At 43.0% G+C, this 17,769-nt stretch overlaps 1 protein-coding gene across 1 annotated transcript in view; it reads right to left on the bottom strand.

Moving 5' to 3' along the window:
- Nucleotides 1–17,769, bottom strand: part of ABHD10 (abhydrolase domain containing 10, depalmitoylase) — a 173,066-nt gene that overhangs the window by 105,822 nt on the left and 49,475 nt on the right. Inside the window, exon 2 of the mRNA XM_078657708.1 lies at nucleotides 9,604–9,796. Coding sequence (XP_078513834.1) covers nucleotides 9,604–9,796 — 193 coding nt within the window. The remainder of the gene's footprint in view (nucleotides 1–9,603; nucleotides 9,797–17,769) is intronic.

Raw genomic sequence — 17,769 nt, forward strand, 5'->3', positions numbered from 1 at the left:
TGGCTACGAGCCCTCCTTCCTGTATAATTTCAACAAAGTCTTGTCGATCTTCCTTAGGAGGCTTTTCTGTAAAGCGCGTCAGAGAATCCCAGAGGGACCTATCGTACCTTCCAATTAAGGCAGAGGCACTAGCTACCTTCATATATGAAGAGGAAGTGTTGCATACCTTTCTGCCAAACCAGTCCATGAGTTTGCTGTCCTTTTCAGGTGGTACTGAGGAGGAGGTAGTGCCCGAATGGGACTTCATGGCAGCCGCCACAATTATAGAGTCCGCAGGAGGATCAGATCTGAGGAACAAGGGATCCTCCGCCGGGGCCTTGTACTTTTTGGCTATCCGAGATGGAACAGATCCCACCACAGCCGGTGTGAGGAAAGTAGCCATAGCCGGTTCTAGGAGGCCGGGAACCAGGGGCAGCAGAGGTCTGGGCGCTGTGCGATGATGAAGGGTATCAAAAATCACAGAAGTGGGTACCACTGGGGTATGCAGCGTAATATTGAGCTTTTTTGCTCCCCTGCCCAGAACATCTGAGAAAGTCGCGATGTCATCAATTGGAGAGAGTCGTGAAGGAGGCGTCGAGGAGAAGGTCGGAGAGTAATCTCAGAAAGACGACCTAGTGGAAGATGACCATGATGAAGATCTTGTGCGCCGCCTCTTATGGGGCCGGTCACGATGCCTGCTGCGACGGTCCCTGGACCTAGAGCGATGTTTTGACAGAGATCTCAGTCTAGGAGAAGGTCTTGGCCTGATAGGTGTTCTTGGCCGCACTGGAGAACGTGATCTGGATGGAGATCTTGGTCTGGGCGAAACCCGGGGCCTCCGAGGAGACCTAGACGGTCTGGCCGGGGTTCTTGCAGTAGAAGGAGAGTATGTGCGGGAGTAATCCGAGCCCGAAATACTATGACCGCCAGAGACAGCCCCTTGAGGACGATGAGGCACTAAGCTGCGTGATCTGTCCGCAGATCTGGGGGAAGATTCCAGGGAGATCTCCACGATATTCAATCCGGGAGATGATGATTTGTCTCCTGAAGACCTGGAACCAGGGGACTCCACCACGACCATCACTTGATCCCTCGATGGTGAAAGTCTCGACGTCGACCCTCGACGTCGTGTCGAAGATGACCTTCTTCGACGTCGTGTCGACAACGACCTTTCCTGGCGTCGCCTCGACGTCGACCTCCTTGACGTTGAATGGTGGGATCTTGAAGACCCTCTCGATGGCGGCCCGCCAGCCGGCGGCGACCTGGAAGCCGTCTTAGCTCTCGACGCTGACCCCCTCGGGGGCGGTGGAGAGTGTCTCGACGTCGACGGAAGCCTCGACGGAGACTTAGAGGTGGTAGCAGCCACAGACTTCGAGCCTGAAGTGTGGCGTCTCAACGCCGACTTACTTGACTGCGGCGATCTTCGACGTCGCAATGGTGATCTGGCCCTCTTCGACGGCGACCTCGACGAAGTTCTTCGACCTTCCTTCCTCTTTCAGGGGGCAGGAGAAGCGGAACGACCCGTTTTTGGCCATGCTTGCTTGCCGAAGAAGATCTGGGGACTGCAGGAGCACCCACCTGGTGACTTTTGTCCTTCTCCAGCATGGCATGAAGTCTAATTGTCTCCCTGTCACGATCAGTCCGTCTAGAAATTTTTTGACAGTGGTGGCACTGGTCAGGGTTGTGTGCAGATGGAAGGCACACAATACACACTGAGTGTGGGTCAGCCAGAGCCATCTTCTTGTCACAAGAAGGACATTTCCGGAACAAAGCAGGCATTCTGACAGGAAATTATTGTGGGTTACCACAAAAAAACTATTTAGAAGCCTTAATAAGCCAGAAAATGTTGAATTTTCTGAGAAAAATCTCTCAAAATCACAATTTCAGTTAAAAAACTGTAGAGCTTAAGCTCTAGGATCCTCACAGAAGGAGCCGGAAAAAAGAACTGAACCAACTGCGACCTGTGGTGCACCATGGGAGAAGGTCGCCTTCAGGTCTTAAAGGCACGGTACCCCTACTGTAATGCCTTAAAGGCAAGGTGTCAGTTTTCTTTGTTGCTTTATACTCTACTGCAGCCTACTGGCAAATGCCTGCAATTACAGGTTTTTCCTATGGCAACAAAGCATTGTTGTATGCAAATGTTTACTGCTCTCTCTTTCTTCCTTAGGGGTTGGGAGAGTACTACTGTGTGTATGCTAATTTATGTAATTTTGCGGCAATTTTGCCAGTTGGGAAATGTTTTAGGCTGCAAATATATGTTTTCACATATATATTTATATGTATTTTCTATATGCTCCGGGATCCCGCACATAGGCGGGGATTATTCATAGATTATGACTATTGATGAGTATCCCCTGGATGAAAAGTGGCACTTCCACACCAGACACATTAAATCTGCGCACACCGTCGCGCAGCATTTAAATTTAATCTCATGAGTTCGCACATACCAAACTCGCCCCTGCACTCCCCACACATCAGGAACTACCATGGACACACACATTCCCCATGCATTCCTATGGGAGAGCAGGCCAATCTCACCACACGCACTCAGACTGCGCAAGCACTTTACACTGGGACACAGTGTTAAAGTGCGCAGCAGCCAAAAACAACTAAAACTAGGTCACATTTAAAAGCAAAAAGTTTAGGGGTGAACCTGCCAAAAGGGCCAAGTCCAACAGAGATCTTGTAGAGTAATGGCACTACTTAAATCATCATAGTGCCAATTTTCATGATACAACAAAAGACCTTATTCGGGAGTTGGGTGCAGAGTCGTACACATGAAGCAGAATAGGAGCAGGAGAATGAGGCAACTGCTTTTCCACACAGAATGAATGTTTCAGAAATGTGTGCGTTTCTATGCCTTGCAGGATAGTTCTGGGAGTAGAAAGTTCCTCGTTAAATATGCGGTATAGAGCACTTTACAAGTTTGAATACCGAATCAAGCTTCCATCCACGCATGGTTAGGAAATAGCATATTATTAAATTGAGTAATAGCTGCACCCGTTATTTAAATCACAGACAAATTGTATGAAATAAAATACCCCCCTACCTTTACAACAGAAATACCGTAAATAACCTCAGTTTCATTCATTTATGAAATTATTCTGCTTGCAGCCTCTTGCCTCTATATCGGCATGGAACGTCTCTGGAACTTGTAATATCCTTAAAATGTACCGTCTGGACTACTTTATTTTAGTTAGAACCGACCACAGAAACAGCTTGCAAATTTCCTTCTTAATCAATGCAACATGATCATACAATCATGGATGTTAGACATGGCCCTACTTAAGGGATTTCCCAAAAACCTTTTTTCTTTTTTTCCTCCGGGTTTTTGCTGATCCTCTTTTCGTGACCTAATTTCTCTGGGCACTTACCCACTGAAATGTAGTGTGAAAGCACAAGCCCCCTTCCTACATATGCTAGTAAGTGTAGGTGTTTTACCAGTGAGTGCCCTGTAAAAAGGTACACCACAGACCAACGACAGGTACTGCACTGGCTAATAGTGGGACGCAGCGCTGATTGTGCCACCCACCAGAATAGCCTGTCAAAAATGTATCAGGGCTGCCATTGCAGGCCTCTGGGTGCGCAGTTGCGTTTATGCTCAGGTTGGCATTTCTCACTCTCTAGCCAACCCTAAGTGGGCCTTCCACTACCACTAAAGCACCGCCAGGGTAAGCCTGAGGGGGGGGGGGAGCAAGTGGTAGGCGAAAAGCAGGGCGGGTGCACATGGGTGTTCCATGCCCAGTGAAGTGCAGAACCCGCATGAGGGATTTTCCCCATCTAGAAAGTCGGCTCTTCCCATGGGACAACACCTGGGTTTTTGCTTATTCTCGGCTTGTGGCCTTAGGGCTCTAGGCACTTTCCCACTGTAAATGCAGTGTGAAAGTTTGTGCGCCCTTCCTACACACTTTAGGAAGTGGTGCTTACCTGATGTTTTTAAACACGTCTCAAGCCAGCCATTTTAGGCTTGTGTGTACACACTTGCACCTATGATGTTTTTAAATGTGTACAGCCTGCCAATGCAAGCCTGTGTGTACACAATTGCACTAATGCTCAGGTTGGCCTTTCTGGAACACTGGGGAGACGTTTCACTATCACTACAGCACCCCTAGGGTAAGTCTAGGGGTGAAGCAAGTGGTAGGTGAAAGGAAGTGCTGGCACGCATATGCTCCCTGCCCAGGTAGTGAAGAATACCCATGTGTGTTTTCACTACCTATGATGTTTGCTCTGGGTTAACATGGGTGAATGGTGGAAATTACATAAAGCTGCAATAGTAGATTGCAGTGGAGCAGCCTCATAGTGTTACCAATCACTGAATTCACAATGACAACTTCTCTCCTGTAGTAAAGGTGGATTTGTTATAAATAGCTTAGAAATGCCACTTCTCGATATGGTCAGGTGAGGCACGCCCTATATGCACGTATACCAAAGGGAGAAACATTACCTGAGGCAACGCCGCTGGAAGACAGGTTCTTTGACAGCTATAGGACTACTGAATCAATTTCCCTCACATACCGTAAATTAATTATTAACACGATAGATCCCCTGATAAACTTAAGAGAGAAGTGGAAGGAATACCTGGTAGAACTCAATGGTGAGGATTGGATGGAGGTCCTTGTGTCTCCAAGGGAAGTGGCAATTTCATCGAGACTCAAACTAGTACAGTTGAAAATACTATATCGAACCTACTACTCACGTACAGCCCTGGCCTAAATGGGCTATGGGGAGGGTGACAGGTATAAGAGAGAGTGTGGAGAAGATGGAACGTTTTTCCACATTTTGTAGGAATGTCAAATCATACACAAATACTGGACGAGGTGGTTGGGGTGTATGACGGATATGCTGGGCCATGAACTCGACCTGGAGGGTAATAGGTGCTTACTTAATATATGGGGGCCAACAGACTTAAATAGTAAGTAGAAACTGTGGGCGACACTGGGGTACATGATAGCCAAACGCAATATTGCAAGAGTGTGGGGAGCAAGAGGGGCCCCAACACTGGCATTGTGGAAGCAAGACATGGACTGGTGCATGTTCCGAGAAAAAACAGTTTATGTGTCCAGAGGGTGTCCAAAGAAATGGTCACAAGTATGGGCTAAATGGAACGAATATCGTGGTACAATATGTGCACCCCCAGTGTTTCCTACCTTCCCATCTCCTGATGAAGAAGTGTCACCTGATTGAAGTGCATTCTAAAAATGAGTGGCTTTACTTGCTTACTGTATCGTTGCAATCTCCTGTCGGAGACCTATAAGAATTATTTGGGTGTGTATACTATGCTAATGTATCTTTGCATCTCAGCTTTCAATAAAAAGAGTTTAAAAAAACGGCACTTCGAGAAAGGGGCATTTTTCTGTTCTAAAACTCTTTTATTTTAACTCGAGCCCACACTGGAGGCTGGGGGAGGACATCTGTGCATACCCAGTAACAGCTATAAACATTGGGCATGCAACTGGAACAACAGATCTCTACCATTTGAGGACATGGATGGATAGATTGGAGGCAGGAGTTTTGAAACTTGGCCTCTGGGAAGCCAGATCATGGTCAGAGTAAAGATTAAGATCTGCATTCCATGGCCTCATGGCAGACTGGACTGAAATTTAGATGAGACATCTGTGGTTCAAAGAGGAACCATCCCCAACTTTAAAGGCACACTACAGTACAACTACTAGTGCCATACTTCAGCAGGCCAGAGATACAATTGTGGGGATGAGGGACTGGACATCCTGGAACTGCGTGGTGCACACTGCCAGAGAAATCTGTTTTGCACAAGGAGGGTTACTGCCATTGGAAGGGACTGTGCACCCTTCCTGAATAGTGGCTGGAATGGGATGACTACCTACTGCTATGTGGCTCTCTGAGGTGTGCTCTCCAAGGGCTTGTTGGCTTGCCCCCTGTTCTCTTGTGGAGGTCTCAGGGACATCAAAGACCTCCCGTCAGGGACCCACACTGTCTACGAGTGATAGCTGGAGAGCAGTGCCCTCTTAAGAGCCCACATTGTCTGCTAGATCTCAACTGGTAGCACGCCGTCAGACAGGGACAAAGAATTGTGCCTGGATTGTGCCTGGAGACCAGATTGCCTTGTGCGGAGCCAAAAAGTGTTGCCCGAATCTAAGGAGTATGGTCCCTGCATCGTGGGGGCCTCAACACGCATAAGCATCTTGATTTGTGGTGAGCGGATTCACCATTTGTGGGATACAGCATGTCGGCCGATCTCTCTCTTGTGACACGCAGACAGCATGCTCATTGCATACTATGTCTGATTCACAGGTACCTGTAATAATGCCTCCTTCTACCTTGTGCGGTACCGCTAAGCTTGCGCCTGTGTGTGTGACTGGAATTGTTTGGTGTAACCCACATCAAAGCGCACTAGCATTGTGCCTCATTTCTAGGGAGGTACCGTATTTGCAACTTTTAGTTGTGTGTGTGACCGGTAGTGTCTGGTGCGACCCGTATCAACACGCACAAGATGTAGTGCTTAATTTCCAAGGAGGTATGGAAGTTGGAACTCTTCAATGTGTGTGACCTAAACTATCTGGAGCATCTTGTATCTACATGCACCAGACGTTGTGCCTCATTTCCAGGGAGGTGCAGGGTAGTGTTTTCGTGTTCCGTTGTGCCCGGATCGCCTGGGTGCTACTTTGATCAATGTGTATCTGACTGGGTGCCTCCTTCTTCTGAGACGCTCCCCTGTTTCACCCCCCTATTCAGCGATTGTTTCTTTTGTACTCTCAGTGCGGTGGATCCACTACCCTCTCCTCACATGGCCCCTACGAATTTGTGTTGCAGGGTTGTATTGCCCGGATCAGGTCTGTGGGGTGTGACAAATTGACTAGGCGAGGAAAACTTCAGGGAGCGATCCGAAGTGAGTTAAGAGACTGTGCGACCCCCCTGTGCTTCACAGAACTGGGCTGGTGCTAGAAGGCCATATGTGGAACCCTTTCATTGAACGACTATCGCCCTCAGTCTACATCTGCTCCACATAAAGTGGGTGAACTTCGCAGGTAGTGGCCAAACCCCCATTTGTTGACTGCCCCTAAGTAGACCTGCTACCTACCCCCACCTTCTTCCCCGTGACCCTGACTAAGTGTGACTCCAGCCACAATCTGCCTAGTATCAGGGGAGGGTTTTGTATCTCAAACTTGTGGTCTTAGGGTAGTCCAGGTTAACTGGAAGTTGAATGTGGGCTTGGTCCACGGGGCCGCATTGTCCATTGACCTGCCGGATATTCGCTGAATCCCATTACAGTGCTGTGTAAGAGTGTGCTCCATATGGACCTGCCTGATATCCGTTGCACCGCTCAGCGGATCTGAGTGAGTGTATGGGAGTGACTACATGAGGACCGCCTGTTATTAATTACACCGCACACCCTGTTGCTTCACATGTTGATTCCGTGCCAATAAAATACTACGTTTGACATTGGTTTTTACCCGTTCGGCATTGGCCCACAGTGCTGTTTAAAAGTGTTGCAAATATCTGTGTGTCCACATTTTTGATATAGTTGGGATCTGGGGTGCACCCTATAACTGTATGGTATTGAATTGTAATAACTGTCAGGGTGGGCCTAGTTCTGACGTTTCGCACCACTTAAGGGAGGTGTGAGATAAAGTAGGATCTTTCCCAAGTGTGCATACTATTGATGTAATTTTAACACATTTGGGCCTAGTACTGCTAGTGATATTTCCAAATGTGATTTATACTGAGAAATACATGATGTTCATCTTGTGTTAATTAGTGTGGGTGTTGAATACAAACTTCATTTACATACACCATGTGCGAAGTATCTTTTGGCCGCTTAGTGTGTTTATTGTGGGAGAGTGCTGTGTTAATGCTTTACACATTGCCTCTATGATAAGCCTGACTGCTCAATGCCAAGCTACCACACGGCGAGTGCAGGTTATACAGTGAGTGTAATCACCTACCCCTGATGGGAGCAGTAGGTTCTGACTGTCTGGGGCACCGCCTCGGCCAACCAGAAAGGCCAAGTTCCAACAATCGACCAATGATTATCATAGCCTGACCTACCATGCACAGATTGGGAACTTAGCAAATCTATTTACACATAAGGATAACAACATTTTTGAGGTTTGTTAATAGGCGGCTATGATTCAAACCATTATTGAACATTAACTAGGTTCGGTTTAGGCATTCTGGCATACATGAAAGTGGGATGTAGACCTTTCAAAAGACAGATAAAGCCTTGTTAGCTGAACTATGATTTTGTGCATATCTACTGGGTGGGGCAGCCCCAGGCCTAAAATGCACTTTATGTACAAAGAGTTTTACTAGAAATCAAGATCTCCTGGCCTTGTGTTCTCTCCCTTCTAGCAGTCTAAATTTGGTCCAGTACCAATGCAACACTAAAATAGCCAAATATGGTTGATGTATAATCGAACTGGACAATATCAATAATTACAGTGGGCTTCGGGTCAGCCCAAAGTTTATAATTGGTTGTTTTTTTGTCAATCAGATTTGCTTTCTTCCTATTTGATGGCTTTCCTTCCTTGACTTGTGTCTGTTGCTTCCTTGACACACATCTTCTTTATCATCCTTTTTATTGGGCAACTCGTACCTTTCCTTTTTTATTTTGCTTGTAGCACTATATGGAAGATCATGTGTTACCTTGCTGTCACCCCTGTGTACTGCTTCTCTTCTTGACAACCCTGCTTTTCTGAGTTGCCCCAACCTCCACAGCTGGTTTGTTGCTTCCCCCACTAGTTCACCCTCTGCTTCCTTTTATAATCCCCGCCCACTCTGCTGCAACCCCTCATCTCAGCTCGCTGTGGTATTTACCTGCTTCCTCTGCCCCTTCCAACTTCCCTACCTGACCTGTTTTTTCAAATGTAATATTTTAACTGTTTAGTTCGGCAGCTGCAATTTGCTAGCTGGCTGATCTCTTCTAAAAACAAGTATTAGTGCAACATTTGTTCCCCATTTATCATAGCAAAAGCATCTACCACCTTGGGGCAGATTTATTTATTTATTTTTTTAATGGCTGCCAAGTCTTGACATATGCGCACTGTAAAAATCATTGGCTAAGCCAACAGGTTTGTATTGCAAAAACACATTACCTACTGTGTTTTATATTTGGTCATGATTAACTGCAGCCCAATGTTTTTGATTAATACTTTTTCCCATATAATGCCGAATTGTGCGACATACAATTTCCAATGGGAAACATGTTGCGATAACAGATTTATCTTGCTACTCAGGTTTTATTGCATGGGCCTCTTTAAAATAAAGATTTTCTGAGTCTCAATGTGAATGTAAAGGTGGTCATGTAAGCTTGACTGGATGAGGGCCATGCCTCATACATAAATAGATGATGCGTATTCCTGAAAGAAACCTGCCCGCCTTGACTGTTGCTTCAACTGGCCAAGCCATCTAAAAAAAAAATTTTTTTTAAGAAAAGGAGGCGGCGAATCTAGGTGGAATTTTAGGACTTACTTTTTAATGGCATCTACTTGGCAACAAAAAATGATTAGCTGCGCCACTTATGGAACTACGAATTAGAAATTATGAAGTGAGTCAATAAAAACCCTTAATCTGTAGCATGTTTCAGACATAGCATCACACATCAATGGACTAGATGTAAAACTAAAGCAGAAACAAAGCAGTCCTTACCTTACAAAGGAATGTCCAAGTGAGTTGCAGAAGTCTTCAAGGGCAACTGCTTTCTGACCATTCATGTTGGAAGCATAGCCGGGAAGGAAAATAACACCTGGATTCTTGCCTTTAGTCTTCTGGTAAGCTAGCTTCGGAAGATCCGGTCGATTTAGGAACTGAACTGTTGCCTTGTGCCTGCAACCTACCACAACTAAACAACACATAATTTACAATCTTTCAAAAGAGAATTTCAAATTGATAGTCACATGTGCCTGGGCAAAACAGAAATACTTAAGACATAATTATAGAAGCAGAAATAATTTTATGCAGGAAGTACAGTCAGGCTGAATAATTTAAATACAAACTGTTGTTGACTTCATAAGTAAACATATAAATAATAGTGAGCATGGGGGTCACACAAGCATATTATGATCAACAAGCTTTAGCCAAGTCAAAGTAACTTCAGTGCACCTTTCCCTCAATGCCCAGCTCCAGCACCTGGAAACATTTATGCAAGGTGATCTACCATTCAACATAAAAGAAATTACAGCACATATCCACTTGATACACAATTTCCCTAAAATGTTTCTTCCACTTTGTACTACTTTAAAAAACATATTATGTGACATAAATTTGAGTATTGCAATAATAAAGATAGGACCATTATAAAAGTTTGCAATTTCATTCCTGTTTCAGACGCATTTCCTTGGATTTGTCATCATGTAATAGCCTTCTAGATTTAAATCACAATTTCTGTTGTTTAGAACCAACCAAACCAAACATGTATCTTCAAAATATAAGTGATTCTTAAAGTCATGTGAACATCCATCATAAACTGAAGCTAATGTAAAATATAATGATGCAATCCAAAATACGCTACAATGAAAAGATTGCATTATCACCACCAATGACTTTGTAATCCTAATTGCATTTATATAGCACTTCCGACCCATACGAGGCGTCGAAGGGGCTCCTGACGAGTAGCCCATTTACTCTGTAACCCAAACAGGATTAGTGGTGAATTAGTACAGGGAAATATGAAATTATTTTGAGCGGTGGACATGTGAGTCTTTTAGTTGGACTGAGAAGGATAACGGGGGAATAGAAGAGGTAAGGTCTAGAAAGTGTCTATTTGGAGATTATAGCAGCAGGAGGTGGTTTGAGAGGAGTAGAGGGGAAGGGGAAAGAGGCAGAGGGAATGGTTCAAAAGGCTTATTTGGGAAACCTGAATAGTAAAAGAGGTTTGAGATGATGCAAGGAGGGGTAGAGGAAGGAAGAGTCTATAAAGGGTTATTTTGGGGGTCGTAGTAGTAGAATGGGACTTGGGATGAGTCAGAGTGGAGGTAAAGGAGATTTTGAGAGAGGATTAGGGTGAGAAATAGGGTCGACCATTGGAGAGAGTAGTAGATTTTGGCTTGGGATGAGTCAGAGAGTGGAGGTAGGGTGAGCTATAGGGTAGTGCATTGGAGATGCTGAATTAGAAAGGGTTATTTTGGGGGTCATAGTAGTGGAATGGGTTTGGGATGAGTCAGAGTGGAGATAGAGGATATATTGAGAGAATAATAGGGCGTGAAATAGGGTTGTGGACTGGCGAGAGCAGTAGATTGAGGTCTGGGATGAGTCAGAGTGGAGTTAGAGGATATAGTGAGCGAGGTATAGGATGAGATATAGGGTAGTGCATTGGAGATGCTGAATTAGGAGTAAAGTGCTAAATATAAATATACACAAGTACATGGAAGGTATATATATATATATATGTGTACAGTAATATATCTAGATTTAAATTGTATATAATAAACTCAGACTTTTCAAGTGTTGCTGTACTTTAAGCTAATTTATTTAGTTTCATATTTTACTCAATAGTGAAGCAATTGTAGATGAATAGTTATGATAACAATGTACGTATTTATGCAGTGATATATATATATATATATATATATATATATATATATATATATATATATATATAAAGAATAGACTAATAAAGCCATAAGTAATATGTATGTTTGTTCGGCAGAACTAACGAATATCTATATATTTATCAGCATGATTATTATACACATTTATACAAAGGAAAACACATAGCTAGGTACACATATATTGTCCATATAACGGCTTATATACACAGGGATACGCTGTATAGTTATGTTTGAGTATGCTGGTTATATGGGGTAGAGCCAACTCAATAAGTCATTCATGGATCTTATGTTTGGCGGTAAAGAGTTCTTTGGCTGCTTGAACAGAGAAGGATATTCCACCTATGTTTTTTTCTTGTATGGTGGGATTTTGAGGCGCGTGGAAGTCTAAAGCAGAGGTTCCTTTGTTGAATTTTTTTATTTTATTTATTTAAGAAGTTTTATATAGCGCTAGCCTGACCAGACGGTATCGGAGCGCTTCACATCAGTGACACAGCGGAGGAAAAGAGAGCAGAACAAAATACAATAAAGCAAGACAATCCAGATAATAATAATCAAAGTGACAGTGACATAAGAGTTCCATTTCAAGGTCATGTTAACACTGAATCCGGGAAGGGGGATGTGCCAATCTCAAAGCTCCAGCTGCTCCTATCTGTTCGCTAGGGATCGCTCCATGTATCGCTTTGTGGGTGATACAAAGCAGCTTGGATGTGGATCTTCTGGCAATCAGTAACTAATTTAGGGCCTTCAAGGCAAGGGAAATGTGGGTTTGTGGTTTTATATGCAAGAGTATGTCTTTAAAACCACAATCTGCTGTAGTCTTTTCATAGGTGTTAAAGATGATCCGTGGGAGAGGCAATTGGTGTAATCGAGTTTAGACTGAACAAGAGAGATAGTAGCCTTGTGTGGAAATTCCAGGTGGGGGAAGAGGAGTTTTTATAGTAATGAAGTTTGATCTTGCTAGTTTGTCCACTTGGGCATTCATTGATAGCTTAGATTTCATGGCATTCCAAGGTTTCTTACTTCTTTAGATACTATAGGTGCTGTTCCCTGATCATCAGGCCAGGCAGCAAGTGGGTCATCATTTTTCTATAGCCACATGTGAGTATTTCCGTTTTGGAAGCATTCAATTTGAGGTGGTTCCATGTCATCCACTGATCCATGGCTCTGAGGCAACCCAAAATTGGTGAGTTTCGAATGGCTTTGTGGGTTTCCAGTTTAAGAAGTATTTGTGTGTCATATACATAGTTACAGCATTTGAGGTGAAATTAATTGATCAGTGCCGGTAATAACATCATGTAGATATTGAAAAGCACGGGTGAGATGACAGAGCCTTAAGTGACCCCAGCTTTTATGAAGTATGGTTTTGGATGAGAAAGGAATGGGCGGGGGGAAAGGATGACATTTGTTCTTTTTTGAAGGTAGGATGTGATACAGATGAGAGTAGACCCCTCTATGATGGTTTCGTAGAGTTTTTGTATTAGAGTGTCGTGGTCAACTGTGTCAAAGGCAGCTGAGAGTTCCAAGAGAAGTAGTGCAGCAACCACATTACTGTCAACTGTGAATTGTGACATCTGGGCAAATGCTGCTCTTTCTATCAGTATGCCAAGGAACGATCCATTTGTAATCTGTCTGTAGTTGTCAGGGTTAAGTAGGTCTAGGTTAGTTTTCTTTAGTAATGGGCGTATGTATGACTTACTTAGGTCTTCTGGAAATATTCCCGTAGTTAAGGAATTGTTCTTGATTCTTCTTACTGGTGTGGCAGCAGAGGTAGTTAGAAGAATTGATTGAAGGTTTGTGGTGGGCATGGGTCAGAAAGACTGCCGCCAGGCTTGCTTGCTTTGGCCAGGTCCATAGATTCATTGTATGATATTTGTTGGAAGGAATGCAGAGGCTGGGTTGGCCTACTCTTGGAGGGGTGTTTTGGAAAAGGGCCTGTGCTGGTGTTTTTTCTTTGTTTTAAATAGGAGTCCAACATGTCTGCCAGCTTTGGTTATGCAATGATTTGCCAGTTTGTATGTGAATTCTTGAGTAATTGGATGAGCTCCTTCTATACAATTTGGTTTCCGAAAATCAGTGAGAATTTTATAGAATTCTTTATTTGCACAGATTATCATTTTGAATTCTGCCAGAACAGTGCTTTTTGATTGATGACTAGTAAAATCTGTTAAGTTTCTGTAGGCGTTTGTCCTGATTTGTGTTTTTTTTAGCCAGGTGCATTGCAGCCAATTTGCTGTTTTATCTTTTAGCTCTGTATTTCTCCAAGGTGCCTGTTTTCTTTTTTTCTGTTGTGTTGTTCATAGTGGTATTAGGATATCACAAGTTTTCTGTAGCCTCTCATATAGTTTATGAACTGAATGTATTGGGTCTAGATCTGTATTGGATGTTAGTTGTGTTTCTAAGTGTTCAAAACTGAGTTTATTTCATGGTCGATATGTGGATGCATGTAAGGTTTTAGATGTGTTGCTATGTGGTGTTTTAAATTTGGAAAGCAAGCAACTGGTGGTCTGACCATGTGACTGGAGTAAGTACATATGATTGCTGGAAGAGATAATATGTGTGGTGGAGTGGAGTGTAGGGGTTGTGTTTTTTTGGTAAAAAGGAGGAGGGTGTTGGTGGATGAAAAGATGGAAGACTGCTTATAGGTTTGATGGTGGCAGAAAGGGCTCGGTCAGGAGTAATTAGAGGGTAGAGCTGGTGCTTTGTATAAGCAGGGAGCGTGGTTATTTGTTAGTTAGGTACAGTGTGGATTTGGGTTGTGTTGGTGAGGAGTGAATTTGCTAGTGGTATAGGATAGAGTGGTGGTTTGTGCGTAAGGGAAGGTGCCATTATATGGTAGTTAGGGTAGAAGGGTGTAGTGTGTTGGGTTTTGTAGTGGGTGTTGAGACATTGAAATGTGTGTAGAATTTGTTTGTAGTAAATGTATGAAGTGTATTTGCTGTGTGTTCATATGTTTGTAGATGTGGGTGGGTTAGGTTTTGCTGGGGAATGGAAAAAAAGGCAGTCTTTCTGTCACTGAGCCCAAACAGGCCACTGCCCTTGTCCTCTCTGCCCTGAGCCTCGACGCCTGGGTTGAGACGCCTTGAGCCCTAGACTTAAATAACCCTAGTCGTCAGGTGGCTCCTTCCGCCAATGGAAGCCCTAACTAATCACAACACTAGCCCTACGCCCCATAGAAAACCAGGTACTTACAGGTCAGTAAAAATAAAATCACTATAAGCATATTCCAAAAATACTATTGTTTAAGTGCCAACGGGGAGGACAATTAAAAGCCTCTTGAGGATTGTTTGGAGCAATTGTTGTGTTTGTGGGAACATTCTTATTGTTTTTGATTAGAGTAGCTTACTTCGATACTGTGGTACTGAAATCTTCAGTTATACATTGTTAAAATGGCACGCTTATCGGCAAAACGTAATTCTTACCTATTTTTTCAGCAGTCAGATCTGCCTGGTGAGACAGTGACTCATCACATGTCCATGTAACCTTGGCTACGTTGGAGAAACCTCACGGGCTATTAAGACCAGTCTTAACGAACATAGGTCAGCCATCAAGACGGGCAAACTTTCAGCACCTTTAGTTAGCCATTTCCTACAGTTCAGACACAAACCCATGGACATCAAATGGCGGATTCTAGAAAAGATCCACACACCCGACAAGAATGGAGGAGATAAAGTTCGAAAAAAAAGGGAGGTTTTTTGGATTTTGTCTCTTGGCACTTTCCATCATGGCCTCAATAATGAACTGCCATGGGAGAATGCCATAATATAAATGTAGTTCTCCCAATTACACCTCCACTCTGATTTTTGCCCCCACACAATCAGCCTTAGGTAGAATTAGCAATAAATTAGAGAATATATATTTCAACCTCCCGCGTCGCCCATCTTCATTATTAATCTACGTGTTTCCACTATTTCATATTACTATGTAGGACTGTCTTATTAGGTACCTTGCGCTTTAAATCTAGGCAGGACTTGCAATGAGGTCCAATTAACATGGCCCGTATATAAACCAACCAGCAGCCGTTTTACATCCCTCGCTGCCGGTTTGAAGAAAGACGGAAGTAGTCAGAAGAGCTTGCTCCCAGCGTTTTAAGGTACGATTTCGATCGCGGCACTCTATCTATTTCACCCCACAGCCGTATGTTTTTTCCCCCTACATTTGTTTCTTGGTGCAGTTTAATTCTAACGCGCACCTCAACCTTTTAGGTTCAGCAAATCTGGTCACGCTATCTTGCCTACGTGAATCCTGTTGACACCTGCAGTCTGTGTACTCTGGCTTATCCTCAACGCACAACTATTAGTGCAGGTATACATTTTATCTTTATTATGTCCCACACTTTAGAGAGACTGTTCGGGAAACAGATTAATGTCCAACGTAATCCAATCCATACGGATAGCTCACCCCCACTGATAATTTAATTGTTTTTTATATTTTAGATTTTACGTACCCATTGAAAGCGTGTTACCCGACGTAACAAATATCTCAAGCCAATTACCATTTCCATCAAGTATTACTAACGGAAAGGTAATTCTATCTCTGGCTTTCTTTATTACTGTTTTACCCCAATAAATCCAGCGATCTAGGAAATTTGTGTCATGCAATAATATTAGCATACGTAACACGCACGATTGTGCAAGTTTTAACACCCATTCTTTTATGCAACCCTCAATATATAACCACCCATTTTTTTGGCACTTATCCATACTGTTTTTCATCACAGAGTCTGTCTTGCTGGAGCCTCAAGAATAGTACTTCTTCGCAGTTATCTACGGCCATCGTGCCTTCTTTATTGCCGCACACAAACCATCGAGGTAAACATTATACCCCGTATCACCATATTGACAAGATAAGATATAATATTCCTAAGTTACAAATCTCCATATGTTCTTTCTAATTACAGCTATCTCAGCACCCTATATATTCGTATTAACTGAATCTCACAGACCGGTAGCTTTAACCAACTAAAACAATCCAGTCCCAGCAGGTAACAGCCACCGCTTTATTTTTAGCATACAAATACTGAGACTTCATTAGAATCACCTGCTAGTTGAACCATTCTTTAATCCACCTAATTTCCCCTTTCTATCCACATGCATATCTTTATTCTTCCCCCTTTTTCTGTTCTCTCGTGCTTCCATTTAGGATGTTGCCTAAATTCAATTTATTAATAATGTATCGAAATATGATTGTTTAAAACATGTATAGCTTCACATCAAATGTTTGAGTCCGTTTAAGATTGGAAATCTGTCCCATGACTTTAGAGCGGTGCATCATGCATTCTGACCATACTTAAAGGCAATGTAGTATGCAATATTGTATTTTATCGAACAATCACTTGTGCACTTGACTAAGTCAAAAAATTGTTTTAAAGTTTGTTCGTTTATTTTTAGATTATCAATTAAAGATGATTTTTGTCCTGATGAAGACACGCCCGTGTCGAAACGCGTAGAGAAGAAATCGTCTTGTTTTCCCACATTTATTGGGTCACCAACTATACTGCTGATTGATTTATATCCTATGAATGTTTGAAATATATTAAACCAAATATTTTTGTTATTTCAAGTGCCTAGATTGTTTTATTTGCACTCATTGCCTTTCCTCTAGTTTTGCCTGGGCATGTTAATTTACATAAATTGTTTTTCCCTGACCCAGGATTTCTGATCCACTTGCAGGGGGTCCCTGTTATTCACAAATATTTACTCACGGTAAACCCGTGTGGGACTGTTCTATAATATTGTCGCCACCGCTCACCACGATTATCCATCTCAATCTTTGGATTTTCTTTTTTTTTGTCCTCTACCCTTCACATAATTCTTATTTTCCTTATTTGTATCTCTCTATACACATCTTGATGTTTTGCACGTATCTGGTTTTCTCACAGGGTCTTTGTTTTTTCTTATTACCCAGTATGGCTCAACTCCAAACATTTGGTTTTTCAGATGAAGACTTCGCCACCTTAGTAGGAACAAGTAGCTCTTTTAGCAACAGTCTTAAAACTAACTCCCATAGTAGTGATGACCTACATAAATTATTGAACCTCCAAAAAAAGCTGGCAAGGATAGAAGCCCATGGAGAGTTCATGCTTAACTATTTGAAGGCTGGAGTCATTCCACAGGGATTGCGAGTCCGGAATATTCCTGGCTTATTTGTTGATATCAAAGAATTTCTACATAAATGGAGCATGATAGCGAGCAGATGCTCGCGTGACCTCATGATCCTCATCATAGAAACCTCAAAACAACTAGCCCCAGGCATAAAAAAGGAAATA

The sequence above is a fragment of the Lissotriton helveticus genome, chromosome 8, assembly GCF_964261635.1.
Source record: "Lissotriton helveticus chromosome 8, aLisHel1.1, whole genome shotgun sequence".
NCBI classification, from domain to species: Eukaryota; Metazoa; Chordata; class Amphibia; order Caudata; family Salamandridae; genus Lissotriton; species Lissotriton helveticus.